The sequence below is a fragment of the Sorex araneus genome, chromosome 1 (genome assembly GCF_027595985.1).
Source record: "Sorex araneus isolate mSorAra2 chromosome 1, mSorAra2.pri, whole genome shotgun sequence".
NCBI classification, from domain to species: Eukaryota; Metazoa; Chordata; class Mammalia; order Eulipotyphla; family Soricidae; genus Sorex; species Sorex araneus.
Genome location: NC_073302.1, coordinates 1,230,156 through 1,256,618, shown reverse-complemented (window position 1 = coordinate 1,256,618; position 26,463 = coordinate 1,230,156). Strand labels below are relative to the sequence as shown.

At 68.5% G+C, this 26,463-nt stretch overlaps 5 protein-coding genes across 7 annotated transcripts; 3 read left to right on the top strand and 2 right to left on the bottom strand.

The window, feature by feature from the left end:
• Positions 1 to 235: 235 nt before the first annotated feature.
• REXO4 (REX4 homolog, 3'-5' exonuclease) lies at positions 236 to 5,286 on the top strand. Its single transcript, XM_055133112.1, has 8 exons — positions 236 to 657; positions 1,845 to 2,164; positions 2,867 to 3,004; positions 3,089 to 3,282; positions 3,544 to 3,632; positions 4,588 to 4,662; positions 4,758 to 4,832; positions 5,016 to 5,286. Exons 1-8 carry the CDS (start codon positions 523 to 525, stop codon positions 5,130 to 5,132), a joined length of 1,143 nt encoding a protein of 380 aa, XP_054989087.1. The 5' UTR covers positions 236 to 522; the 3' UTR covers positions 5,133 to 5,286.
• STKLD1 (serine/threonine kinase like domain containing 1) lies at positions 5,279 to 16,297 on the bottom strand. The gene is made up of 19 exons (XM_055124024.1): positions 16,283 to 16,297; positions 14,401 to 14,487; positions 12,664 to 12,708; positions 11,818 to 11,892; positions 11,434 to 11,535; positions 10,201 to 10,271; positions 9,834 to 9,949; positions 8,981 to 9,099; positions 8,660 to 8,823; positions 8,117 to 8,244; positions 7,628 to 7,711; positions 7,163 to 7,279; positions 6,946 to 7,083; positions 6,611 to 6,739; positions 6,270 to 6,398; positions 6,057 to 6,185; positions 5,666 to 5,794; positions 5,492 to 5,571; positions 5,279 to 5,410 (listed from the first exon to the last, which is right to left on the bottom strand). Exons 1-19 carry the CDS (start codon positions 16,295 to 16,297, stop codon positions 5,279 to 5,281), a joined length of 1,989 nt encoding a protein of 662 aa, XP_054979999.1.
• Positions 16,298 to 17,160: 863 nt separating this feature from the next.
• SURF4 (surfeit 4) lies at positions 17,161 to 22,301 on the top strand. The gene is made up of 6 exons (XM_055133210.1): positions 17,161 to 17,388; positions 20,248 to 20,434; positions 20,535 to 20,611; positions 20,891 to 20,934; positions 21,039 to 21,225; positions 21,378 to 22,301. Exons 1-6 carry the CDS (start codon positions 17,341 to 17,343, stop codon positions 21,642 to 21,644), a joined length of 810 nt encoding a protein of 269 aa, XP_054989185.1. The 5' UTR covers positions 17,161 to 17,340; the 3' UTR covers positions 21,645 to 22,301.
• A 139-nt stretch (positions 22,302 to 22,440) lies between these two features.
• Positions 22,441 to 24,441, bottom strand: SURF2 (surfeit 2). 2 transcript variants are annotated; one of them, XM_004613412.2, is made up of 6 exons: positions 24,290 to 24,441; positions 24,027 to 24,181; positions 23,777 to 23,880; positions 22,956 to 23,147; positions 22,774 to 22,871; positions 22,441 to 22,673 (listed from the first exon to the last, which is right to left on the bottom strand). In XM_004613412.2, exons 1-6 carry the CDS (start codon positions 24,365 to 24,367, stop codon positions 22,584 to 22,586), a joined length of 717 nt encoding a protein of 238 aa, XP_004613469.1. In that variant the 5' UTR covers positions 24,368 to 24,441; the 3' UTR covers positions 22,441 to 22,583. The 2 variants fall into 2 exon arrangements, with proteins under 2 accessions (XP_004613469.1, XP_054989206.1); XM_055133231.1 differs by having other exon boundaries at positions 22,441 to 22,670.
• LOC101547338 (surfeit locus protein 1) lies at positions 24,366 to 26,429 on the top strand. 2 transcript variants are annotated; one of them, XM_012933776.2, is made up of 8 exons: positions 24,366 to 24,561; positions 24,654 to 24,787; positions 24,858 to 24,940; positions 25,459 to 25,650; positions 25,751 to 25,823; positions 25,894 to 26,056; positions 26,131 to 26,212; positions 26,291 to 26,429. In XM_012933776.2, the coding sequence occupies exons 1-8, from the start codon at positions 24,366 to 24,368 to the stop codon at positions 26,358 to 26,360; spliced, it is 993 nt and encodes a 330-aa protein (XP_012789230.1). In that variant the 3' UTR covers positions 26,361 to 26,429. The 2 variants fall into 2 exon arrangements, with proteins under 2 accessions (XP_012789230.1, XP_054989164.1); XM_055133189.1 differs by lacking the exon at positions 25,459 to 25,650.
• Positions 26,430 to 26,463: the final 34 nt, after the last annotated feature.

Here is a 26,463-nt window from a genome sequence, read left to right as displayed (position 1 = left end):
CGGGGCGGGGCGCGGGGGACGGGGCGGGGCTCTGGGAACGGGGCGTGGCGAGGGGCGGGATTTTGGGAACGGGGCGGGGCGAGACTCTGGGAACGGGGCGGGGCGCTGATGGCGGGGCGGGGCTTTGGAAACGGGGCGGGGCTCTATAAATGGGGCGGGGCTTGGAGGGACGGGGCGGGGCGCGGGGCGGGGCGGGACTCTGGGAACGGGGCGGGGGTGGGCGGCGCGCGGAGGGCGGGGCGAGGCGCGGGCGGGCGCCTCCCCGGGGCCGGTGTGGACACCCCTTTCCTCCCTCCCTGCCGGTGTAGACAAACGCCCTTCCCATCCGTGCCACCCCAGCACCCGGCGGGTGTGGACACCCGCTCCCGCCCACCCTGGCGTGGGCCCGGGGCCGTTGGCCGGTCTCTCCCTTGGGCGGCGGCCCGGGAAGGTCCGGGGAGGTCCCGCCGGCCCGGAACCGCCGGCTGCGCACGCGCGCAGGCCGCTTCCGGCGGGCGGCCACGGCGGGAGCCCACGAGCCAGATGAGCAAGAAGAAGTTCTGGAAACGCCGGGCGCGGCCGGGCGGCGGGGCTCCGGTACGCACCCCCGAGACGCACGCCGGGAAGCCCCCGCAGGACCCCGGGGACTTTTCCCGGAACTGGAAGGCGCTGCAAGAGGTGCGGGACTCGAGGTACAGGGCGCGGGGTGTGGGGAGCGGGGTGCTGGGCGCGGGTGGCGGGGAGTGGGATGCTGGGTGCGGGGAGCGGGGCGCGAGGAGCGGGGCGCGGGGCTCGAGGCGCGGGGTGCTGGGCGCGGGGCTCGAGGCGCGGGGTGCGGGGAGCGGGATGCGGGGCGCGGGGTGCTGGGCGCGGGGTGCGGGGAGCGGGATGCTGGGCGCGGGGAGCGGGGCGCGGGGTGCTGGGCGCGGGTGGCGGGGCGCGGGGTTCGGGGCGCTGGGCGCGGGGTGCTGGGTGCGGGGCGCGGGTGGCGGGGTGTGGGATGCTGGGCGCGGGTGGCGGGGTGCGGGGTGCTGGGTGCGGGGTGCGGGATGCTGGGCGCGGGTGGCAGAGTGCAGGAGCTGATGCTGCGCAGACCGAGCTGCGGCCTCTAGACGAGAAAACCGAGTTCCAGGCTGTCAGCCCTCCGGCCAGTGGCCGCGCCCCTCCCTCTTGTCCCCAGCCCGGGACCCCGGCGCGCTGGCCAGCAAGACTCCGGGCAGCCCCAGAGTGCGCCGCCTTTCGCCTCTCCCGTCCCTGGGAGGAAGGTTGACAGCCGAGGGGCCACCCTCCCCTCCTGTCGCCCCCCACCCTCCCATGGGCAGGGGCCAGGGGATTGGGCACAGGAGCTGGGGCGGGAGGGACCTCAGAACAGACCCCCAAACCTCAGAGTGCGCAGTTGATCAAAACTGACCTTCCCAGTCTCCCAGCCATCGCAAACCCAGGCATCTTTTTTGCTTGATTACTTTTGGGGCCACACCCGGCGCTGCTCAGGGGCCACCGGTGCCTCTTCCGGTGCTCTGCCAACGCTGTGGGGTGCCGGGCGGTGGAGCGGGGCACGGAGGTCGCTGCCAGCACCTCTGCTTCTTGGTGCCGGTGCTGAGTCAGGGAGAGTCTGCCTGACATCCCGCCTGGCCTGCGTGTGTGTCCGCATAGGCTGTCCAGCGTTGGGGGCCCACGCCCAGCTGTGCTCAGGGCTTACTCCTCGCTCTACCCTCGGGGTGCTGCGAATCGCACCCATGTGCCAGGCAGCTGTGTGCCAGGCAGACGCCTTCCCTGCTGTCCTGGCCTTGCCAGCCTCTCAGCGATTTTCTCTCGCGCGACCTTTCTCAGCTCATGGTGGTTTGTTCTGTCTTGGGTCCCGTTAGCTGCTGAAACAAAAGTCACAGGCCCCGGAGAAGCCTGTCGGTGCCTCTCCGGTGGAGTCCAAAACGCCGCCCCAAGGGACCCAGCAAAACAGACCCCCTGTGCCTGCTGCGGCCAAGCCAGAGGCGCCTGCAAGGGAAGGCCCCGGGCACGAGGCCTGCAGCGCGGCTGTTCCCGGGAAGCCACCAGGCAGGAGGAAGGGACCGGCTGTCCCGGCGGAGAAAGGAACCAAGAGAAGGGCGCGCGGAGACCCGGCTCTGACGCCCGCGGATGGTGGGCCCAGGAAGCGAAGGGCCCCCGAGGCCCCACAGCCACCCACCGAGTGAGTGTGGCCGCCCACGCGCCCCCTCCACAGCCTTCCCCATGCGCCCCTGTGACCGGCCTCCCTGTGGCGAGGCTGGTGTCACTGCTGTCGCTGTCGTCCTCGGTCCTCCCAGCGACCGTTGGCGGGTGCGTGGCCAACACCAGCTTCAGTTGGTTGGTTCTGGCCTGGTTTGGGGCCACACCTGGCAGTGGTCGGCTGTCACTCTGCTCTGGGCCCCGGGGCCCTGTGTGGTGCCAGGACGGAGCCTGGCTTGGCACTGGCGGGCAGGCACCCTCCCCACCGTAATGGTCGTTCCAGCCAGCACCCAGCTTTGAAGCCAACGCCTGGGTCACCCCCGACCTGGGTGGTCTGGGGCAGTTTCTGGGGTCCCCTGGGCCTGTGCAGTGCCAGGTGTTGGCTCAGCGCCTGCTGGTCACTCACTGACCCCTGGGTCAGCTGCCAGTGGTGTGCGTGTCGGGCTGGCCGGCTACCTGCCGCTCTCCTTTGGGGGCTTGGGGGCGAGGAGGGGAGATGGGGGCGGCTCTGGGACGGCTGCGGGAGTGTGGGCTGGGCAGGGTGGTCATTCTGGGGGCAGGGGCCAGGGGCCCTGCGGCCTCCCTGTGGCCACTGCCTCCTCCCTTGGCACACGTTCCGTGCTGCCTTGCCAGCAGTGTGGGCACAGTCTGTACTGGGCACTCAGGTCCTGCTTCCGCCGTCCAGGGATGACCTCTGGTTTGATGACGTGGACCCGGCGGACATCGAGGCGGCCCTGGGCCCAGAGGCAGCCCGCATAGCCCGGAGCCGCCTGGGCCTGCGTGAGTCCCGCGTGACTCTGGAGAAGGACCAGGCCTTCCCGGGGTAGGTGGGGGCCGCGGGCCGGGGTCAGGTCTCCCAGGGGCGCCGCCACCGGGGCGCTCGTGACAGACGGGCGTGTCCCCACAGCCTGACCAGAGCCCTGGCCCTGGACTGCGAGATGGTGGGCGTGGGCCCCGGCGGGGAGGAGAGCGTGGCCGCGCGCGTGTCCGTGGTGAACCAGTTCGGAAGGTGCGTGTACGACAAGTACGTGAAGCCCTCCCAGCCCGTGACGGACTACAGGACGGCGGTCAGCGGCATCCAGCCCCAGCACCTCGGGCACGGTGGGTGAGGACGACGGGAAGCCCCCGGCCTGACCGTGGCCCCAGTCTCATGGGGCCCCTCCCTCTCGCGCCTGCTCCCTGACCGGGAGGCCACTGCTGCCCTCCGCGGCCCATGAAGGCAGAGTGCCCGGGCCCGTGTCCTGCCGGCCACCCCCGCCTGGCCATCACGCGGGCTCCTGCTTCTGGAACGGCCGGGACTGAACTCGGCCGTGACCCTGGTGGGCGCAGGGCGGCGTCTCCAAACACGCTCTCGCTTCGCAGGCGAGGCCTTGGAGGTGGTCCAGCGGGAGGTGGCCAGCATGCTGAGGGGCCGCGTGCTCGTCGGCCACGCGCTGCACAACGACCTCAAGGTACGGCCTGAGTGTGTGTGTGCGGCTGCACGCGTGGGGCCGTCTGCCTGTGGGGGGCTCGGTTCTGTGCGCCCGGGCCGCGCCCTCTGCTCGGGGCCCACGCTGGGCAGAGCTCAGGGCCGCCTCCGGGCTCTGGCCTCAGGGATCACTCCTGGCGGGGCTGGAGCCCGGTCCGTCTCCGGGTGACAGAAGCCCACGGCGGTCCCATTCTCGGGACGGCGGTCCCTCTTTCGTGGCCTGTGGGGCCTCCCGGACCCCCAAGCCCACCGGCGCTCCAGCATGTGCCGGTCCTTCCCTGAGACTCGAGCTCCTCGGCGAGGAGGGACGCGCTCCTTTGCGATGAGAAAGTCGCACAGACACAGCGTTTGAGGACAGAGATGGACAGCACGGCGGGGAGGGCACGCGCCCTGCGTCCCGCCAGTCTTGAGCCCTGGGTCCGAGGGCCGTTCCCGAGGGCAGAGCCAGGAGCACAGCGCGGGGCGGGGCGCTCACTGCTGTCCCAGCACTCCTCCAGACACCGGCACTGAGCCGTGGCCAGTGCCCGTCCAGCCCCTCTGGGCGGGGAGTCTGACCCTAGGGGGCCTCTTCTCCACGGCCCAGGGGTCTCCGGATCAGAACAGTTGTCACTGCGACTGCAGCCTCTGCCCTGTGTCTCAGGGCCCGTCCTGCTCCCACACCCACGTGCCCCCTGCTGTGCTCCTGTCGGGGCCTTGCAGGGTCCCCTGTCCAGGACGGCTGTCGGGGGTGGCCGTGGGGGCCCCCTGTCCAGGACGGCTGTCGGGGGTGGCCGTGGGGGTCCCCCTGTCCAGGACGGCTGTCGGGGGTGGCCGTGGGGGTCCCCTGTCCAGGACGGCTGTCGGGGGTGGCCGTGGGGGTCCCCCTGCCCTCCTTTGGTGCGGGCGTGCGGCCTGGGCTCCTGCTAAACACGGAGGCATCGGTCCCTGTTTGCCCCCAGGTGCTGTTTCTCGATCACCCCAAGAGGAGGATCCGGGACACGCAGAAGTACAAACCTTTCAAGACGCAAGTGAAGGTGACTGCCCAGGCCCTGGGTTGGGGGGCACGCGCCCGGGGCTGGCCTTGAGGGGAGCAGCTTGTCACCCGCCCCGCCCCGCCCCACCCCTGCAGAGTGGAAGGCCGTCCCTGAAGCTACTCGCAAAGAAGATCCTGGGGGTCCAGGTGCAGCAGGCTGAGCACTGTTCAGTGAGTGAGCAGGAAGGCTGGGCCTGCATGGGTGAGGCTGGGGAGGGCGTCAGCCTGCTCACAGGCCCTGGTACAGCTCCTGGCTCCAGCTCAGATACCGGGCTGGACGCAGGGCCCGGGGGCGAGGCCAGAGGGGCTGGGGGGCCTGGCCGCTGTTGGTCCCAACCAGCTTCCAATTTCCAGGTCCAGGACGCCCAGGTGGCCATGAGGCTCTACATCACGGTCAAGAAGGAGTGGGAGGCCACTGCCCAGCGGCGCTGCCCGGCCCCCTCCGCGCGCCACAGCGCCAACGCGTCCTGACCCAGCAGCTGCGGGCACCTCGGGCCTGCTTGCTGCTCCCTGCCCAGCCCGAGTGGGCAGCGGGCGGCCCGGGGGCCGAGTGGGGAGGCGGGTCTGCAGGCAGCAGGAACATGGCACAGACCTGGGCTGACGGACATAAACACGCTTTACTTGGCTGCTCGGGTGCTGCTGCTGCGCCGGCCCAAGGGCCCGGGGGAGAGTCCGCGGGGGTGCTCGGGGTGGGCGGCCGGGGTCTCTGCCAGCCTCTGGAGCACCTCCTCCGCCATAGCCACCAGCTCCTGGAGGGGGGCAGCCGTTGAGGGCACCCGGGGGCCAGCGGGCAGCCCGGCCTCGGGAGGGCTCGGGGTCTGGATGCTCACCAGGCTGGAGGTGAAGCGCTCCTTGACCTCCTGCACCAGGGGCGCCAGGCCGCTGCTCGCCAGCTCCTGGGCGACCTCCTCTGGGGGTGGGAAGAGGCTGCAGCTCCCCCTGGCGGCGGGGCGCGTGGGGGAGGGCCGCGTGGGGGAGGGCCACCCCAGGCCAGCCGTGCTCACTATGGGCCGCCAGGCGCGCCAGCAGCAGGCACAGCGTCTCCACCACGGCGGGGTCCTCCCTGCTGAGCGCGTACGTCTCCTGCAGGAGGCTCAGGCCCCCGTCGTGCAGCAGCCGCAGGGCCGTCAGCTCTGGGGGTCGCGGTAACCGGGCCATGCCAGTCCCTCGCAGGAGGCACCGCGGGGCTGCCCTGCTCATCCCTCTGTCTCCGGTGGGCACCCCCCCCCGCCCCCCTTCTTTCAGGCAGGGCTGCCTTGCGCCCCTCCCCCGCCAGTGTTCGGGTTCCGGACAGACCCCCTTCCTGAGCTGCAGGTGGGCTCTAGCCACCCCGCCAGGGTCAGCCCTGCTGCCTGGGCCCCACGTCCTGGTTGGTGGGGCCAGGGCCCTTCTCACCCGACTCCTTGGCCAGGCCGGCCAGTCCGCGGTAGGCGCTGGTGACCAGTAGCGCCCGGCCCTGGCCCAGGCGGATACAGCGCAGGAACAGGCCCGCCAGCTGCTCCAGCTCCGGCTCCTTGACGCAGCCTGCGGGGGCCACGGGAGCCTGACCACCGGGGAGCCGGGGTTCCCCAAACCCCGGGACAGCCGGGGGCCCCCCCCGGGGCTCACCCTGCATGACCAGCAGCCACAGGAGGGCGCAGCTGCTCTCCGCTATGTCCAGGTCCTCGGGGAAGGTGGTCTGCGCCCTGGTCACGAGGCCCACTGCCCGTTCCAGAGCTCCGCTGTCCTCGGGGACCACTGCCACGGGACAGGGTGTGGCCGCCGCAGGACTCAGTCCCCGACCCCTGAGCCGCGCTGAGGGGTGCGGGAAGGTGGGGGCCCTCCGTCCCCCAGGGCTGTGCCTGGGCCGCACCGACTGGCCACGGGGCTGGCCGTGCTCCCGGGTTCTGTCCGCCCTGGAGGGCCCCTGGGATGGTGTGAGGAGCAGAGGGGTTGGCTTGTCACCTCACCATTGGTCAAGAGGACCCAGAATAGGTTCAGGGCACCACGGCAGAGCTCCCTGTTCGCAGAGAAGTGGGCCAGGTGCTGCAGGATGTGCTCCAACAGTCCCGCTCCCTGCAGCTTGTTGGCCATCCACGCTGTGGGCAGCTAAGGTTCAACACAGGCCCCACCTCCAGGAAGACTTCCCTGACTGCCACCTTCCCCCTCCCTTAACCTCAGGCACCACACCCAGGAAGCACCCAGGGGCTCTGTGAAAGGCAAGGGGCAGAGGCGTTGGGACCCCAGACATCAGGGCTGTGACCCAGGGGCTGGCCGCGGGGGGCTGAGGGTGCCGCCCACCCACCATCGCTGGCCATGATGGTGAGGACATCGTAGAGCTGCTTCAGGAGCGGCATCTCCTGGTGGTGCTGCATGAGGCTCATCAGCACAGAGACCAGGAAGCTGCTGCCAGGCACGGGCGCCGCCGGGTCCTGCACCAGGCCTGCGGCACACGGCACGTCAGCCCTGGTGCGGGCCGCCCGAGCGGTGCAGGAGGGTCGCCCGGGCCCCCGCGGACGCACCGTGTTCCAGCAGGTGCAGCAGCAGGGAGCAGCCGCACAGCTGGATGTCCAGGACGTGCTCGTGCTCCTTCAGGACTCGGGCCACCATGTCCACCACCACCGTGGGCCACAGGACACCTGGCAGGGGGTGCAGAGGCTGCTGGGGCCGGCACTGGCCTGCAGGGTGGGGCTGTCGCGGCTGAGGGCCCCGTCCAGCTGTGTCCCCGCCCTGCCCCTCGTGGGGAGACTGGTGGGAACCACGGGGATAAGTGCTGGCTGGCACTTGGGGGCGGGGACAGCATGGTGGCAGCCCGTGTTCGTTCTCAGGCACCCCGTGTGGTTCCCCAAAGCCCCCCGAGCGGTCCCTGAGGGCCGAGTCACAAATCCTGAGCACCCAGAGAAAGTATGCTGGCACTCGGCTGGGGGCAGGGGCGGGGCCTGAAGAGGGTGTCCGTGGGTGGCCCCGGGCAGGGCCGTGGGTCCTACCCAGTGCGTCCTCTGGCAGTGCCAGCAGCGTCTTCAGGGCCCTGAGCTGGATGTCCGGCTGGCCTGGGAAGTTCTGCATGAGCTCTGCAGACGGCCCGTGGCAGGTTCTGGGTCCATCCTGGCCCTGGCTTGTGGACAGGGCCCGCCCAGCCCCGTCCAACTCGTCCCTCAGCCCCCCTCGGGGCAAGGACAGAGGCCCAAGGGTCACCCACACCGTCCACTCAGCTAGTGGCCTGCAGGGCCCATGGCTGGGGCCTCTGCCACGGGGGTCCCTGCCCCGGCCTCCCTCCAGGACACCCCACGGAGCCGGAGAGTAGGGAATGCTCGCCTGACCTCCAGGCCCTGCTGTCTGCTGATCCCTGTGTCCCTGGGCACAGGGCACCCACCGCCCATGCTGTCCCCTCACTGCACCCCCACCCCCCCACCCCGTCTTCAGTGCAGGAAAGGGGCGGGGCCCGGCCACTAGGCCCCAGGAAGCTGAGCCCGCACCCAGGATACTGGCCATGTTGCCCAGCAAGAGCGTGTCCATGGTGGAGCTGGGCAGCTGCTGGCGGGACGCCAACGTGATGGTGGACGAGTAGAAGTGTCCGCTCACGAAGGCCATGTGGATCGCCTCCCTGGGGAGGCACAGCGGCGTGGGGGGAGGTGCGGAGACCGTCGTGCCCGGGGCTGCGTGCGTGGTGGGTGCTCGCCCTGTGTGCCAGCCTCTCCCCAGGGCTGAGCACAGGCATGGCGTGGGGGGGCCGGGCTGGGGCTGGCATGCAGAATGCGGTCCCCAGTGGAACGACGTTCAGTGGACTAGAATTAAGTCGTTTTCCGGGCCTTGGAGCGCGATGGAGAAGGCGGCCCCGGGGCCCGGCCTCAGAACGCCCCCCACGTGGCCTTCCTGGCATAGGACAGCCGGGGCACCTGGGAGAGAGGGGGCTGGGGTGGGGTGGGGTGGGGAGAGCTGGGATGTGGGGGCGGTGATAGGGTGGCTGGAGGGCGGGGGGATGGGGCCGGGGTGGGGGTGGGGGGGTGGGCAGGCCCTACCGTGTGTCTATGCGATCAGCAGGGTTGATCTCCAGCATCTGGGGCAGGAGGGCGCAGAAGGTCTGTGCGTCGGGGATGGCCCTCTCCTGTATGGCCATCAGGGCGCTCTCCAGGCTTTCTGGAAGGTTCCGGATGGCTTTCCGCAGCTGGAGCGCTTCTTCCTTCTGAGAGAGATGGGGGAGGGGGCGTCGCCTGAGCTTCTCCAGTCCCGGGAGCAGACAGAGCTGGCTTGAGGCGCACTGGGCCCCGCCCGTCTCCGTCCGCAGGGGCCCGCTGCCCCTGCCACAGTGCTCGGGCCCGGCGGGGCTGAGGGCAGCTCACCCCGAGGAAGGAGCAGCTGACCAGGTCCAGGATGACACAGCCCAGTGACCAGATGTCGGATTTATGGGTGAAGGAGAAGTTGAGCGCTTCCGGGGCCATCCAGGAGCGATTCAGGGGGTCTGTGGGGGCGTAGGGTGCTGCTGGGGCCCTGCGCCCCCCTAGGCCACAGCTGACAGGAGCCCCCTTCGTGCGGGTGAGGCCGCAGCCAGGGCCTGACCTCCCCAGCCGAGCGCCCCTGCCACGGGGGCGTGCAGGGCCCTGAAATCCGCAGCCTCTGGACGGCAGGAGCCCCGAGCCCCAGAGGAGGTGAGAGCAGGACCCTCGACCCGGCCCTCCTGCCAGGGAAGGGGCAGGGCTGGATGCAGGAAGCCCATCCTCTCCTGGGGCCCCGCCATCCATGCTTCACCCTCATCCTCGCCCCCCCGGCCCTCCCCCCACCCCAGAGCAGAGGGGGCCGTGTCCCCACTCCCCGCCCTGTGGTGCCTAGGGGCTCAGGAACAGCGTGAAGACCCCTTTTCTCTCCTTGCATGAGGGATTACGTTTTCTTTTTCTCTCTCTTTTTTTTCCCCAGTTTTGGGACCCCCTAGCAGTGCTCAGGGCTTCCTCCTGGCTCTGCACTCCGGGTGCTCCTGGTGGTGCTCAGGGACCATGTGGGATGCCGGGTGTTGAGTCAGGCCGGCTGGTGCTCCACTGCTGTGCCGTCTCGCCAGCCCGAGGTGCCGGCTCCTGGACGGGTCAGTTAACCCTTGCTCCTGGGGCAGGCCCTGGGGTGCTGCTGTCTGCAGCCCGTGGCAGGGGTGTCTGGAGTGCTGCCCTGTGGCACCCCCCGTGCCCTGGCCGCAGCCCCCCGCACCTTCGTCTGCACGCAGGGTCCACTTGGCCTTATCGGTCATCAGGGCCTGGGAGCCGAGGTCCTGCAGTCTGCAGCGGCGGCTGCTCACAAGGGCGATGTTGGACGGCTTGAGGTTCCTGGAACCCAGAGGGGCTCTTCCTCCGTGGGGGTCCACGGGCCGCGCCCCTGCTCCCAGCACAGCCCACAGCGCACCCGAATCGCTCGAGCAAGAAGCTGCGTCCCGGCCTGAACATCAGCACCCCCCTTCCCCGCCCCCCCAAACAGTCGCCCACACACGCAGCCTGGCCGTCTCTGACGTCCTCCTAGATGTGTGCAAGGCCCGACCGTGAGCCGCCCAGCCCAGCCCAGCCCAGCCCGCCGCGGGCACCTGTGGACGATGCCCGCCTGGTGCAGGTACTCCAGCCCGTCCAGCACCTGGCCCAGCATCTCCTGCAGCCACTGTGGGGGCAGACAGGCGGTGAGGGCAGGCCCTCGGCTGCGGCCCCCTCTGCCCCCACCCCCAGCCAGGGCCTGGGAGGCCAGGGGTGGCCCTGTCAGGGCGGGAGCTCCTAAGAGGACAACCAGCTTCCCAGGTACCCCCCCCACTGAGACCCCAGGACCCCAGGGCACTAGGGACACTGAGGCCTTCAGTGGCCCCCTCGGTGTCCTTAGAACAGCAGCAGAACATTCTGGAAGCCTCCAGAGCCAGTGACAGGGCCCACCAACTGGCACCTCAGAGCTCAGTAACCCTCTGATGCCATCTCGTAGCACTCTGGCGAGATGTTGCAGCAGTAGGAACCGCATACCCGGGGCTGTGCAGAGGCGGTGGTGGGGTACGGGACTGGCACTACAACACTGGTGTCTAACACGTGCTGCGAGCACTTTGTAAGCCACAGAGCTTAGATCAAGTCTCAAACATTCAAGAGAGAACGGTGGGGCTGCAGAGGAGGGCCGTGTCGGCCGCTGGCCAGGCCCCCCGCACCCCCCACGGCCCAGTGCTGAGCCAGGAGCCACCCTGAGCATCACCAGCCGCCCCCAGCAAAGCAGAAGCAGAATAACTTAAAAAGGCCCGCCAGGGCCCACACAGCGGCCTCCAGACAGCCAGGCGCCGGCACCCCTGGGAAGGAGGCTTGCCTGCAGGGTGGGCTGGAGGGGTGTCGGGGGCCATCCCACCTGCTCCCCTGGGCACAGGCTGCCACGGAGCCACCAAGGGCCCCCACAAGTCCGCAGAGATGAAGACAGCGGACAGGGCCGGGGGGCCCCAGGACCCCGATGCCTGCAGGATGTCCACTACCCAGAACGTCCAGCACCCCACCTCAGCCCAGGAAATCAGCACGCTGGGGCTGTGGCCGCCCTGCCCCCAGAGCCGCCGCCCAGTACAGCACAGCTGTGGTTACTAGCGCAAGGACGGGAGTGACTCCAGAACGTGCCACCTGCCTCGGGACAGGCTGACCTCTGACCCTAAGGCGCACTGGGTGGCAGCACTGGCCTCCGCCCCCCACGTGCCCAAGTCTGCACCAGGCCCAGAGGGCACCCTCCGAGACGGGGCCCTTGCGGAGGGAGGGCCAGGGTCCCTGTGAAGGGCGTGCTGCGGCTGAGCCTGGCCCCGCCTCCCGCTGACCTTGGCCTCGATGACCATCCTGCTGTCCCGCTGCCTGTCAATGATGGTCTGGAAGGTCTCAGCACTCCACTGAGTCACCAGGCAGAGAAAGAGAGCCGAGATCTGGGGGGGGACACACGGGGTCCGGCCACTGTCTCTGCCCCCTCCCCCCATCCCTGCTGCCCCCCACCCTTCAGGGGCTCACTGTGCGAACTGGGAGGCTGAGATATCTGGGCGCCTGCGTGAGGGTCCCAGCAAAGGAGAAACATGTGAGGGGACCCCCGTCCTGGTAGGGAAGCCTGCTGGCAGGCGCAGTGCTCGTCCCGGGGAGGGCTGGGGGTCTGGGGGCCGCGGGCGAGAGTCCAGCCCCCCCCCTGCCAGCAAGTGTGGCGTGTCCTGACGCACCTCGCTGTCCCAGATGATGAAGAGCTCCCGGTACGGGGACACGTGTGCATGACGGAGCTTCTGCATGGGCATCAGCTGCGGGTGGGCCACCCCTCAGCCACTGCGCAGCCCCCGACCTCTCTGAACCCCCAAGTCCCTCTGAAAACGGTGCCACGTGGCGTGGGCCTGGGCTGGGTGGGGGTGGGTGCCACCAATAGCCGGGTGCACGGAAATCCCAGAGGCTGGGCAGGGCAGCACCTGCGTCGGGAGCAGGGGTGGGGGCTTTGCATGGAGGGCCGGGTGGATGGGAAGCGGGGGACGGGGACTGGGCCCTCCCTCCCCTCGCTGCTGAGTGCCACTGGCAGTAATTCCGGTGGGAGGCAGATGGCCGGGGGCCGCTGCGCACGCAGTTCCCTAGGTCCAGGGGATGCAGACTCGGCAGTCGAAGAGAAAAGTCGTGGCCGAGTCCGGGTCTTGCATGTCTCTCCTGGGTTCAAGCCCCCGACCCCGCGTGGTCCAGGAGCAACCCCTGAGCAGTGCGGGGCGTGGTCCTGAGCCAGCACCAAGACCATCCGAGCACTCAGCCCACGTTAGACACTCGCTTCTCTAGGAACTCTCTAAGTCTCCAGCCCCTGAGTTTCTTTTTGGGTCACATGCTCAGGGGTTTCTCCTGGCTCCGCACTCAGGAATCACTCCGGCAGTGATATGGGGACCATATGGGATGCTGGGATTCGAACCCTGGTCAGCAGCGTGCAAGGCAAAGGCCCTACCCACCCACTCCAGCCCCTGAGTTTAGAGCCGCCTTCGGGACTTCCTCCAGGTGCGACCCGCCCCACAGCCCCGCCTACCTGCGCGGGCCAGACTCACCTCCTCCAGGGCCTGGCTGGCATGGTGCTCATCCATGCACTGCACCTGCAGGTGGAGCAGCCACTCAGCAGCCATGCCCGCCCGGCCACCACCGCCTCCACCCCCGGCACCGCCACGTGAAGAGCTTGTGCTGGGGCTGGGGGGCTGCTCAGGAGTGTCGTGGCTCTGTGCTGACGTGCGCAGGGGAATCAGGCTGCACTGTGCCGGGGGTCGACTTCCCCTCCTGCGCTGTCCCCAGCCTGCCATGCCCATCAAACACTGTTGCCACACCCCCCAGCACCATCTCGGTGTGTTGTTTTGTTTCGGGCTACGTTCAAGGTTGCTCAGGGCTGACTCCTAGCCTGGTGCTCAAGGATCACTCCTGGAAGGGCTCAGGGGACCATATGTGGTGCCACTGGCAAAGCAAGTGCCCTCCCCACTGCGCTCTCTCTCTGGCCTCACCATCTCACTAATATCACTACTGCCATGTTACTTTCCACCATTTCAACCACCACCAACATCACCATCGAGACCATAACCGCCGTCCCCGGCATCACTGCTGTGACACTCTGTCTCTGTAACCACTCTCACCGTGGTCTCCACCAGCGTCACCAGGGTCACAGTCACCGTCACCATCTTCCCGCTCACATCACTGTCACCGCTGCTGGCCCCCAGCACCCTCGTGATCATGAGCCCCATCTCTTTGTCCCCTCCCCACCAGATCCCTGTCCTCAATCATCACCCCGGCAGGGGGCTCGCACACCCACTCCCCAGCCCTGGCCTGGCACTAGAAGGGGCCTGCAGATGCTCCCGTGGCAGGAAATCAACCCCAGGGAACAGAGGCCCGTTTTCCGACCTTGAACACCGGGGAGACACTCTGCTCTGCTCCGCCTGGTAGTCAGCCCGCGACTGTGCTCCTTACCCGATTTGGAAAAATCGTCCGTCATTAAATGTCTGGTGGTGGTGGGTATGCAGAGGGGGCCATGGCACGGCTGGGAAGGTGCCAGCCCTGCAGACGGCTGGTGTGCGTTCGATTCCCAGCACCGCATATGAAGCCTGCCTGCCTTCCTCCTTCCTCCCTTCCTCCTTCCTCCTCCCTTCCTCTTACCTCCCTCCTTCCTCCTTCCTTCCTCCTTCCTCCTTCCTTCCTTCCTCCTCCTTCCTTCCTTCCTCCTCCCTCCCTCCCTGCTTCCCTCCTTCCTTCCTGTTCCATTGTCAGGCCCACTTGGCAGTGCTCAGGGCATCCTCCCTGCTGTCCCATTGCTGCCCTGGAGTATGTGGGAGCCCTCGATCCCATCCTGAGCACAGTATTTGGGTTCACCCCATACAGCTCAGAGGGCAAGTGCCAATCTGTGCCCCCCCCCAACCTCCAGTGAGACAAGCGAGGATGCTGGATCTGGCCACCAGGAGGCGCTGCCCACAGCCTGCTGCACCCCAGGGATGCCAGGGAAGCGCCTTCCCAGACTCACCGTCTGCGCTGCCCCCACCCAGCCCCAGCAGGGAGCGCTCCCTGCCCTTAGCCCCCTCCTGGGCTCCCCTGTGTCAAGCCAGTGCCTGGAATCCGAGTTCTGGGGAGGGAGGAGAGTGAACGGGGGTTGGGCATCGCTCTGCTGAGTGGGGTGGGGGTGGGATTGGGGGGGCTGGGTGCTGCCCCCAGCTGGGGCGCTGCCCTTTCAGCCAGTCAAGGCTGAGGTGCAGGGGGGGCCCCAGGGCTGCCGGGGCGCACGTGGTTTGGGGCGCCATCCCCACCGCCACTACCTGCTTGATCAGGAGCTTCTCCCGGGTTCCTCGCTCCTGCACCACCAGGTTCACCCCCAAGGCCCCCGGAGGCAGCTGCTGTAGAACCTGCCGGGACAGGGCGGCTTTGTCTCTGCTCACTGTGGGCCTTTCCTCCTCACCAGGTCCCCCACTGTCCCCGCCGCGGCAGGGGGCATTCTCGGGCCCCCTGCCCCTTTGCCAAGGACACCCGGGAGCTGAGCAGAGGGTCTACGTTTTCCTTCTAGCCCCCAAGGCTCCAGCTCTAGACAGGACACCTAAACAAGGACATCGCGGGTCAGAGCAGGTGTGTCACAGCAGACGCCCTGGGTGAGCCTGGCGCCCCAGGCCACTGTGGCACGGCCACTCCAGGCCTCTGGTGTCGCCTAGGGTACAGTGCTCCTGAGTGGGGTTGCTTGGAGTGGATGGAAGCTGAGGTGTGCTTTGATTTTTTTTTTCTTTTTTGGATCACACCCAGCAATGCACAGGGGTTACTTCCTGGCTTTGCACTCAGGAGTTACTCCTGGCGGTGCTCAGGGGACCATATGGGATGCTGGGAATCGAACCTGGGTCGGCCGCGTGCAAGGCAAATGCCCTATCCGCTGTGCTATCGCTCCAGCCCCTGGGGTATGCTTTGAATCCCACCTGAGGGACAGCCGCCAGGCTCTGCCCCGGGGGGACCAAGGGCGGTGCAGTGGGTAGGGGTGACCAGAGACAGGAAGAGGGGGCGAGAGCGAGCTGGGAGCCTCGGGAAGATTGAGGGTTTCTGTGTTTGAATCTGGCCACACCCAGGAGTGCTCAGGACTGATTCCGGGCTCTGCACGCAGGAACTTGTTCTGCACTGGGGGCGGATGAAGTGTGTGTGTGGGGAGGGGGAGCCCGTCCGCGACACACAGGGTGAGCACCTACCTCCTATGCTCTGCCCTGTGAAGATTTGGGATTCTGAAATCCAGCCCTGGGGGGCCTGAATGCTGCTCAGCGTGTGGCCCCTGAACTGCCAGCAGCACACTGGCCCTCAGACACCCCAATGGTTCCAGTAAACAGGAAAACGCATCGGGTGCAGCACATTTTATTAAATTTTTGGGTTTGGGACCAAACCCAGCGATGCTCAAGGGTACCTTCTGGCTGTGTACTCAGGAATTACTCCTGGCAGTGCTCAGGGGACCATACGGGCTGTCCAAGATTGAACTCAGGTGGGTTGCGTGAAAGGCAAGTGCCCTGCCCGCCCCTAAAGTGCGTACTTCTGCCCCCCCGAAAATGTTAGGTGTTTTGGGACCATGTTTCACACAGCCGAGCCAGGTTTGATCCTTGGGATCCCATATGGTCCCCTGAGCACTGACAGGAGTGATTCCTGCACACAGAGCAAAAGTGTGGCCTCAAAACAAAAAAAAAGAAAGAAAAACTGTAACTGCTTTTCTTGTGATTTTGGGGTCACCCTTGACTCTGCTTCAGAGTTGCTCCTGGTGGTGCTGGGGAAGGAACCCCAGTGCCGGCAAAGCCTGCACCCAGCCCTCTGAGCCATAACCCCCCTTCAAATTCCCTGTCCACGGCTCCAAAGGGGCCGCAGAGGGAAACCCCGGCCCTCGGTGCTGCACCCCTGGGCGTCCCATCCCGGCTGGTACTGTGTGCTTCCTTTGCTTCAGGGCAGTTTTCAGGTTGGCCTGCTAAGCCTAGGGCGTCTGGCTCTCAAGGCTCTGTCGGGGCCGACATTTCATTTACTATCGTAGTAAGGGGAAACTGAGGCCAGGGCGGCAAGCAAAGGTCACCCGGGAAATCCCCATCTACGCTGGAGACAGAACCCTGGCTCTGGCCTCCGCCGTCGGACAGGGCCCGCTGACCGTTAACGCCAGGTGGACTTGAGCCCGACGGCCCCCGCGTTCGGCACCTGGTAGTTTTCCATCCTGTGTGCAGGGCAGTCTGCAGGCGGACAGCCCGCCTGGGCACTGGGGGTGCAACCACGGCAGGTGCCCGCAGCCGGGCCCTCGGCTGAGCGCGCTCAATCGAGTCCGCGTCGTGCGAGCACCCCATTCCCCATCCTGAACGACCCCACGTGCGCGGTCCGCGGAGGAACCCAAGCGTCCGTCCCGCGGCCAGCCTCTCTCCTTAGAGAGGCCTCCGGCACCCGCGCAGGGACCCTGCGACTGGCGCGGTCTCCAAGGAGACCAGAGGGACCAAAGGCGCCGAGAGCGAGGCCCGAGCGTGGGGGCGGGGCCCGAGGACGAGGGGCGGGCCCGAGCGTGGGGGCGGGGCCTGGAAACGGGGCGAGCCCGAGTGTGCGGGCGGGGCCTGAGGGCGAGGGGCGGGCCCGAGCGTGGGCACGCGGCCTAGAATAAGGCGGGCCAGAGCGTGGGGGCGTGGCCTGGGAGGAGGCGGGCCAGGGTGTGGGGCGGGGCCTGAGACGAGGTGGGCCAGGCCGTGGGGGCGGAGCCTGGGAAGAGGCGGGCAGGTCGGAGCGTGGAGCGCCTCAGCGCGTGGGGGCGTGGCCTCGGAGGAGGAGGCGGGCCAAATCTCGGGGGCGGAGCCTAAGGGCCAGGCGGGCGGGGCGGCGCGTGGGGGCGGAGCCTGAGCGTGGGGAGGATTTGTCCTCTGGCGTGGTGGCCGTGGGGTCCTGGGCGCGCGGAGTGCGGGCGAGAGCGTGGGGGCGGGAGCCCCGGGTGGCGGGCGGCGGACGGCGGGCCCGGAGCGCGCGGGGGCGGGGCCGAGCGCGGGGGGCGGGGCCGGGCGCGGCGGGCGGCGCGGCCCCTTTAAGGCGCGGCCGGGGCGGGCCGGCGGCGCGGCCCCTTTAAGGCTTGGCCTACGTGGCAGCCGCTGGAGCTGCGGACGCGGAGCGGGCCGGCGGCCGGGCACTTCCTGTGGAGGCCGCAGCGGGCGCGGGCGCCGACGCCGACGGGCCGAGCGCCGAGCGAGCGAGCGAGCGAGCGAGCCGAGCCTCCCGCCGCCGCCATGGGCCAGAACGACCTGATGGGCACGGCCGAGGACTTCGCCGACCAGGTGCGGCCCGCGGGCCCGGCCCCCGCCCGCCCCGGCGCCCGCGCGCCCCCGCCGCGCGCGCGACCCCCGGCGCGCCCGCCCCTCCCCCACGCGGCCCGCCGCCCGCCGAGGCCCGGGCCGGGGGCCCGCCGGGGCCGGGGGCTCGGGCAGGGGCCGGGCCCCTCTCGTGGGAGGCGGGCCCGCGGGTGGGGGTCGCGCCGGGGCCCCGTTATCCCCGTGCGCCGGCCGGGCGGGGGGGCGGGCGGCGAGGCCGGGGTCCTCCGGGGGCGTGGGCGCCCGCACGTGTGGCCCCGCCCGCCGGGGTCGGCTCGGGGTCGCGCGGCGCCGTGTCCCGTGGGCCGGGGTTGCCGGAGCGGTTTGGGGAGTGGGGTCCCTGCGAGCCGGTCCCCGCCCCCACCCGCCGTGGGACCCCGCGTGCGGCCGCCTCCCCGCGGCACTCGCTCGCGGTGACCCACTTTCCGGCCCGCGTAGCGGCTCCCCGGCGGGCTGTGGGCGCCCCGCGGTGTTGCAAGCGAGTTTCCCAACCTCCGCCCCGCCCGTCCCGTCGGGGGGCCGGGGTCAGTGGGGAGGCGGCGGGCACAGCCCCGGGACCCTCCTGGCTGGTGCTGAGGGCCGTTAGCTTCTAGGCCCAGCTCCCCCAGGGGGGAGCGAGGCCGGGGGGCCGCGGACGCCCACCCCCTTTGCGGGGGATGCTTGGCTGCTCAGTCGGCCTCGGCGGGCCCGGCCCGGGGGGCGAGGCAGTGCAGGCACAGAGGCAGTGTGGGGCTTCCCGTGGACAGCATCTGGCCCCTGGGGTGCCCTTCGGTTCGTCCCACCGCCCCCCAGAATCCTAGGGGCGCCCCAGTAAGGACTGTGCGTGCCCGAGGCAAGGCTCCGAAAGTGATCCGGTTGGAAAGCGGCCGAGCAGAGGGGACCCCAGTGTCACTCCTAACCGAATCGCTGGGGCAGGCGGTGAGGGCACGTCGGGGCTGCCCGCGGGGTGCTCCCCAGGTGCTCCTGGGTGCTGACAGCGATACTCAACCTTTGCCCTTGCGGGGCGCTGGGCCGCCGACGGCCGCAGCGCGAGCCATTGGCCCTGTCTGTGCCGTCTCCCACAGCAGAGGGGTCTGGGGGGTCGGCGTGGGCCTCTGGACACAGAGGCCTAGAGCAAGCTGGGCCCCGTCCACCCAGGACACGGGCGCCTCGCTCTGGGCAGCGGGGACGGTGGTGTCCTCCAGGGTGCCAAGGGTGGAGAAAGTGCTGAGTGCGCTGTGGGAGCGTCCTGGGAGCCAGCAGAGAGCAGGTGGACGTCCGCACGGGGGGGGGGGGGGGGGGGGGGGGAGCCAAGTCAGCCCTTCACGGCCTCTGCCTGGTGGCCGCTCACCACGGGGACAGGCCATGGGGCCTTGCTGTCCGGCGTGGTCTCTGCGGTTTTCACCAGTTTTCATCAGGCGGGGGGCCTGGCACTCCCAGGAGCTGCCTGGGCTTCTGACATGGTAGCGAAGGAGGTGGCCCCTGCAGGACATGGGGCTGGGGCGAGCAGGGCTGGGGCTCCCCTCCCGATCCTGCCCCGGGACACGCAGATCTCCCCCGCTCTTGGCCGTGTGGTCCCCAGGCCGTACGGGCTGTGGGTCGCTGTTTCTCCCGACCCGCCCTGGCAGGGATCCCGCCCCCCACACCTGCACTGTGATGAGGTCACTTGGCGGTGGTGGCCCCCCGCTGGGGGCACCTGCTGCCTCTCCCTTCAGGCATGCAGCGGACACGCTGAGGGTCTCAGCAGAGGTGTCTGAGCCTGTGCTGGCTCGTCGTGGGTGGGCGGGGGCTCGGGATGAGCCGTTTGATGGAGGCCGTCTGTGTGGAGGGCTGATTCTCCACTTCCCCCTTAATCCTCCGGCCCAGACACTCAATTACGAGGCAGACTTCTGGAGCAGCGTCTGACCCGCGCTCTCGGGGCTGCGCCGGGCCTCACACTCCCCGGGACGGGCTGGCAGGGGTGACCCTCCGTGCGTCTGCACTGCTTTGCGGCTCTCCGCCCGGCCCTCCTGGTCATTCTGCGGGCCTGGCTGTCCCCGTGTCCACCCCAGGCTGGGCTAGATGCAGAGGTGCAGGAGCTGTGCCCGGCCTTCCTCACGCAGGTGGACCAGAAATGGGATGGACCAGGGGGGTTGGGGTGGTGGTGTAGGACGGCCTGCGGGCCCCCAAGCCCACGTAGAAGTACTGGGGCCTTTCTTCTGCAGGACCCTTTCAAGCTGGGAAATGACCCCTCGCCCTCGCCCGGTGGGCTGTAGGAAGCCCCCCAGGTGCTGGCTTCTGTGGGTCCCCATTAACCCCTGTGTGGGTGCGGTGTCCCCTGCCTGCAGCTGGCTGTGGGGGTCGCTGCCCGCCCACCCTCTTCGGGGCCCCTGAGGAGTGCAGACCCCGTCTGAGTGGCAGTCCAGGTCTCCAGACCCCCCCTCCCCCCGCCAGGAGCCCCAGTCTGGCTGCCCCTCGTGTCCCCGCTAGATTAGTCAGCCCTGTGAGGCCGTGACACGCACACCTGGGGGTCAGACTTTAGACTCCTGCCACATCGCGCGGAGGGTGGGTCCGATCCTGCCCTGAGCGAGGTCCTCCTTATCAGCGTCCAGGACTTCCCCTCCCTGTCTGCCGTGTGCCTGCCGGGTGACATTTGTACCCCGACTCAACTCGTGTTAACTGGGGGGGAGGGGCTGCGACCCTCCTTGTCATCCTGCCCACCAGGAGTCTGGGGAGCACCTGGGCTGTCTCTGGCGCCTGTGGGTGCCACCGTGCCCAAGTGCCACCCCCCCCCCCCGGCTTCAGTCTGCATGTTTGGGGGCTGGTCTCGGGTGTGGGCGCTCGGGGGCTCACGGGGCCTCTGCGCAGTTCCTGCGCGTGACCAAGCAGTACCTGCCGCACGTGGCGCGCCTGTGCCTGATCAGCACCTTCCTGGAGGACGGCATCCGCATGTGGTTCCAGTGGAGCGAGCAGCGCGACTACATCGACACGACCTGGGGCTGCGGCTACCTGCTCGCCTCCTGCTTCGTCTTCCTCAACCTGCTGGGCCAGCTGAGTACGTGGGCGGCCCCGCGGCTCCGGGAAGTGGGCTCCCGGGTTTCTAAGGGTGGGACGGACTGGGGCACCGAGTCACCGCAACCCCTTCCTTCGCGCAGCCGGCTGCGTCCTGGTGCTGAGCCGGAACTTCGTGCAGCACGCCTGCTTCGGGCTCTTCGGCATCATCGCCCTGCAGGTGAGTGGCGCCACCTCGCGGTGGGCTGCGGTTCCGGCAGCGTCAGCCGGGCGGGCGGGGGAGGCTGGAGCGCTGGAACCAGGCCCACGGCCACGTCCCACGCTTCCTCCCTCTGACACAACACGACATGGGGCAGGGGCTGGGCTGGGTGTGCCTGCGGCCGGAACCACCTCACCTTGCCTGTCAGGGCACCCCGCCCCCACCCCAGAGCCGGAGCCGCCCTGGGTGTCCTCACCTTGCGGTGACCGAGACTCAGGCCCCGCCCCTCTGTCCCCACAGACAATCGCCTACAGCATCCTGTGGGACTTGAAGTTTCTGATGAGGTGCGTGCCCGCCCGGGGGACCCCTTCCCATCTTGGTTGGTGGGCGCTGCCCCTGCCCCGGGATGCCTGCGAGGACCCCCCCCCGAGCGCGCCTGTCTTTGCAGGAACCTGGCCCTGGGCGGCGGGCTGCTGCTGCTGCTGGCCGAGTCGCGCTCGGAAGGCAAGAGCATGTTTGCAGGCGTGCCGACCATGCGGGAGAGCTCCCCCAAACAGTACATGCAGCTGGGCGGCCGTGTGCTGCTGGTGCTCATGTTCATGACCCTCCTGCACTTCGACGCTGGCTTCTTCTCTGTGAGTGACCCCGGTGGGGCTCCTCGTTCCCGCGCGCGCCGGCTTTGGGGTGCAGTCAGTGGCCCCGGGCTCAGCCTTTGTGGTCTGTGCGTGGACACTGCCTGCTTAGGCCCTTGTGTTTATCGGGTCCCCTTCTCTCGTACCCTGTGCAGATCCTGCAGAACATTGTGGGGACAGCCCTCATGATCCTCGTGGCCATTGGCTTTAAGACTAAGCTGGCCGCCTTGACTCTGGTTGTCTGGCTGTTCGTCATCAATGTGTACTTCAACGCCTTCTGGACCATCCCCGTGTACAAGCCCATGCATGACTTCCTCAAGTACGATTTCTTCCAAACCATGTCGGTGATTGGGGGCCTGCTCCTGGTGGTGGCGCTGGGCCCTGGGGGCGTCTCCATGGATGAGAAGAAGAAAGAGTGGTAACAGCCCCCCGGCTGCAGTGGGTGGACTGTGCCGCAGTCTGGCGGCCAGCGTTTCTGTCCCCTCCCCCCTGGTAAAGGCACAGATGTTTGGAGAACTTTATTTGCAGACGCCTGACGATTGACGGTCCTATCTGCTGGGCCCTGGCAGCCGACGGGGCACCCGCCTGTCTGGGCGGGCCCTGGCTCCCCAGGCTGTGGTCCTAGATTTCTCTGGGGGGGTGGGGAGGACCTTGGCGCTGTCCTGTGAGCAGATACACGGTGCATCCTTCGAAGCAGCCTCGCTCCCTCTTCTTTTAAGTTTACGTTTTTAGCTCAAACTACTCAATGATTCGGGGTGGTCCCACCTGCAGCCCGTCACCCCGATGCTGGAAGGGACGTGACCTCCAAGTCAGGGCGGCTGAAACTGCCCCAGCAGGGACCTGGCTTGGGTTGGCGCCCAGTGTTTCACGGGGTGACCCTGGGGGCCAGCCGCCCAGCCCTGCGAGCGGCAGGCCCTGGGGCGCAGAGCAGTTACCTCACATCTGGCCTTCCCAAGGCTGCCACTCGCTCAGACCCCGTCTGTTTGTTATGCCGAGTGCAGCCCATTACTCTGTACGACTTGCGATGCCTTACCGACCGGGTCCGAACCCTGTATTTAAAGTTTTCTAACATTGCCTTACACTGCATCTCTCTTCTTGGGGGTGGGGATGTGGGGTTCCCGGGACCCCGGGCCTCTCCGGCTCACCCCTCCACATTCCGGCGTGCTCCATGGAGGGGAGCTGCTGGCCCCGAGCAGGGATACGCGGCCCCTCAGGAGGAGTTTGGGGCTGGGCTGGGCCCAGAGGAGCAGAGACCAGACTGTCCGTTTCCGGGAAGTGTTTTATGGGGGAACAGGTGCCGTCCCTGCCACCACATGTGGACACGTCCTTCCTCCTGGGCGCGTGCGGCTGGACGCTGGTCTCTAGCCGGTCTGTTTGCGAGCGCCGAGGCTCCTGGGCTTCCCCGCAGAGCCCCGCCTCCGCCGTCCCCGCTGCTGCCACTGCTGCCGCTGCTGGTGGCAAACAGGGACTTAGCAGGGCTCTGCGTACCCCACTCACCCCCACAGGGCGAAGGGCTGCGTCTGGCCCCGCTCCCTGCATGCCTTGCCTCACCTTCCTGCGTTTGGGCACCGGCTCCCCGCATGCTCTCAGCTCCGGGTCTCCCTCTGCAGCGAGATCCTCCGCCCCAGCCTTTGGGGTGAACAGCTCAGCTAGGGGGGCAGGACACAAGCTCAGGGACTGAGTGTCCAGGTGGTGGGTGGGCCGGGGAGGGCCAAGGCCGTGCTGCCACTTACGTGGGTACAGGTCCGTCATGCTGTCGCCACTGTCACTCAGCGTAGCACCCTCGTCCTCACTGGACACTGGTTCCCAGAAGGCTGCCCTGGGCCCAGGTGGCGCGTCCCCGTCCGTGGGGCCTGCCCTCTTCTTCCGCTGGTTCAGGAGACAGGCAGGCACGTACTCCACGCCCTGCTCCTGGCACTCGGCATCTGCAAGAGGCAGCGCTGGCCTGTCGACCACGGCCCGGCCTTCAGGCGGAGGCGAGCTGCTGGCTCAGGCCAGAACCGGCGCTCAAGGAGGGAGACTGCAGGGAGCACCACAGGCGCCAAGCAGCCGGGACACCATGCCCGCCGCTTCCTGAGAAGGGGACTGCCCCCAAGTGGCGGATGGGCCCTTGCTGCCAGCCAGGCCCAGCCAGACCCTCAGGAGCCCTGCTCCCCACCACGCCCACAAACAAACCTGGAGAGCAGACAGCACCCAGACCTGCGGCCTGGCTGTCCCTCAAGGACCCCTGACCCCCACACCCCAAAGCTGTCACGATGGCCCTTTTCCTGCAGAATCTGTCCCTTGGACTCGTCTCCCTGCTCCAAGCAGGAGCTCTGGGATTCCAGAGTCGACCCACCCTACACCCCCACCCCCAGATCCCCTCACAGAACAGCAATGACCTGCCGGCACCGCTGACCCAGGCCCACCTTCCCCAGGGTGGCCACACGGCCACGCTCCCACAGTCCTGCCCCACCTGGGGGCTCTCACGCCCACCTCCCATAGGCTGTGAGGACCCTGTGCATTGGGATGCTCAGCCCCGCCCCACCTCAGTGCGCACTGCCCCCTAACTTACACCTGTGCAGAGCCCGCTGGTAGCGGCGGCCCTGCGTGTGCCGAAGCACGTGGGCAGGGGACTTGTTGATGTGCCGGAGGGTGAGTTTGCAGAAGAGCTGGAGCCTGGGGGCGCGGACAGGTGGCACTCAGCGGGTGTGCGGCCAGGGGACTGCGGCCCACTGCGCCCGAGAACGGAGGCCCGGCGCGGCCCCGGGATGGAGAGGCCGGCACCGCCCCCCGCCCCCGGGGTGCCTCCCCTCACCGCTTACGGGTTCTTGGTGCTGGGCACGATGTGGGGCTCGAACCGGGCATAGTCGAAGGCCGGGTCGGGCCCGGCCAACCGCCGGTACTTCTTGCCGCGGGTGTAGACCTGGAGCTCGGGCAGGCGGCAGGGCAGCTCGTGGCCGGTCAGCTCGCACCTAACCTGTGGGCGGGGCGGGCGGCGCTGGGACGAGGAACGTGGGGTCCCGGCGCGGGTCGTGCCCCCCGGGGAGCGGGGGGTCGCGGGGCGCGGCGGGGTCGTGGCTCAGACCTTGCCGGTGCCGGGCTGCGGTCGCAGGCTCGGATGCTCGCGCAGGAAGGCGCGCAGGTCGCCGGGCAGCTCGTCCATGACGCGGACGCCGAGCTCGAGCCGGGAGCACGTGGGCCGGGGGCGGGGCCCGGCGCCCCGGAAGCAGATGCCTCCGCGCCCGGAAGTGCCCGCGAGCGCGATGGCGGCGGCCGCTGCTCGGAGCCTGGGGCGGTGGGGGCCGCGCCGGCCGCAGCTGCTCGCGGCCAGTCGGTGTCCGCGGGCCCCGCGCGCAGGTGAGGACTCGGCCCCGGGCCCTCCGTAACCCGGGCGCGGGCGGGCGGCGGGGGCTGCTCGGACCCCGGCCCACGCCAGTGCTCGTTTCCAGGCTGGGCGCGGCCGCCGAGCCGGAGCAGCAGCTCGGCCGCAGAGACGCCCGCCGCCAAGGCCGAGGCCGACCCGGCGCTGCGCTGGCTCCTGCTCGTCATCCCCGTGACCGCCTTCGGCCTGGGCACCTGGCAGGTAACGGTGCCCCGGGCTGCGCGTGCCGCGGGGCACCCGCCGCCGGCCTCGCCTCACGCCTCGCCCGCAGGTCCGGCGCCGGGAGTGGAAACTGAAGCTCATCGCGGAGCTGGAGTCCCGGATCAGGGCCGAGCCCGTCCCTCTGCCCGCCGAGTGAGTACCCGCGGGGAGTCCCTGCCTGGCGGCGCCGGGACACCCGCCTGCGGAATGCGTACTTGGAGTCTTCGCCCCTCGGCCGGGGGGTGGGGCAGTGGCTTCTGTCCAATCGAGTGATTGAAAAGGCGCTTTTTCCCTTCTTGCCAAAGCGAGTGGGGGTGCAATATTCCCAAAGCTACTATGAACGTATTTCAAAGACTGACGGAAGAGCCCGGCAAGCTCCCTGTGGTGTATCCGATATGCCAAATACAGTAACAATGACAGGTTTCATTCCCTTGACCCAGTCGTTGAAGAGGAGTAAGGAGAGACTGCTAAAATCTCAGTGCTGGAATGGAGACGTTACTGGCACCCACTCGAGCAAATTGAACAATGGGAGGACAGTGACACTCTGAACGTTTAATAGTGCTCACAGCTGGTGGGGGGAGGGCCACATGTTGTGCCTGGCCTGTCCCCAGGGTGGGAGGCGGCTCTACTGGTCTGCACAGGTACCCCAGCAGCCTCCCCTCTGCACGCAGCCCACTGGAACTGCAGAGTCTGGAGTACAGGCCCGTGAGGGTCCGGGGCCGCTTTGACCACTCCAAGGAGCTGTACATGATGCCCCGCACCCTGGTAGACCCGGCGCGGGAGGCCCGGGAGGCCGGCAGGCTCTCCTCCTCTGCAGAGACTGGGGCTTATGTCGTCACCCCCTTCCACTGCACAGAGCTGGGGTGAGCAGGGAGGTCACCCCATGCGGGAACAGTCTGAGGGAGATGGAGCTGGTCAGTGTTGAGATGGGGGGGCTTTCCTGAATTGCATCCTTTGCTACAGAATCACCATCCTGGTCAACAGAGGCTTCGTCCCCAGGAGGAAAGTGAACCCAGAGACTCGCCTGAAAGGCCAGGTAACGGGATTGGGTGCCAGGGGAACCAAGGCCCGCCCTCCCCAGGGAGTCACTGCGCCCCACCTCACAGATCGAAGGGGAGCTGGACCTGGTTGGGGCAGTGCGGCTGACTGAAGTGAGGAAGCCTTTTGTTCCGGAGAACCTCCCAGAAAGAAACCAGTGGCACTACCGGGACGTTCCAGCCATGGCGCAGCGCGTGGGCACAGAGCCCATCTTCATTGATGCTGACTTCCGTGAGTGGGAGCACACACCCACCCTGGCCCCAGCCCTCCAGGGTGGGCCTGAACCCTTATCCTCCCCTCCATAGGGAGCACAGTGCCCGGAGGCCCCATTGGGGGGCAGACTAGAGTGACGCTGAGGAATGAGCATCTGCAGTACATCCTCACATGGTGAGCCCCCCACCAGCCTGCCTCCACCCCACCCTACACTCCTCCCCCCGCCCACCTGACACCTCCTTCCAATCCAAGGTATGGCCTTTGTGCGGCCACATCATACCTGTGGTACCAGAAGTTCCTACGCCGGGTCCCTGGTGTGTGATGCAGACTACTGCTGTGGCCTGCCCTGTCCGGAGCAGATCTCAGCGTTTGTGGCAGGGACCCACCCCGAAAGTCAGACTTGAGACTGCTGCTGACTCCAAACC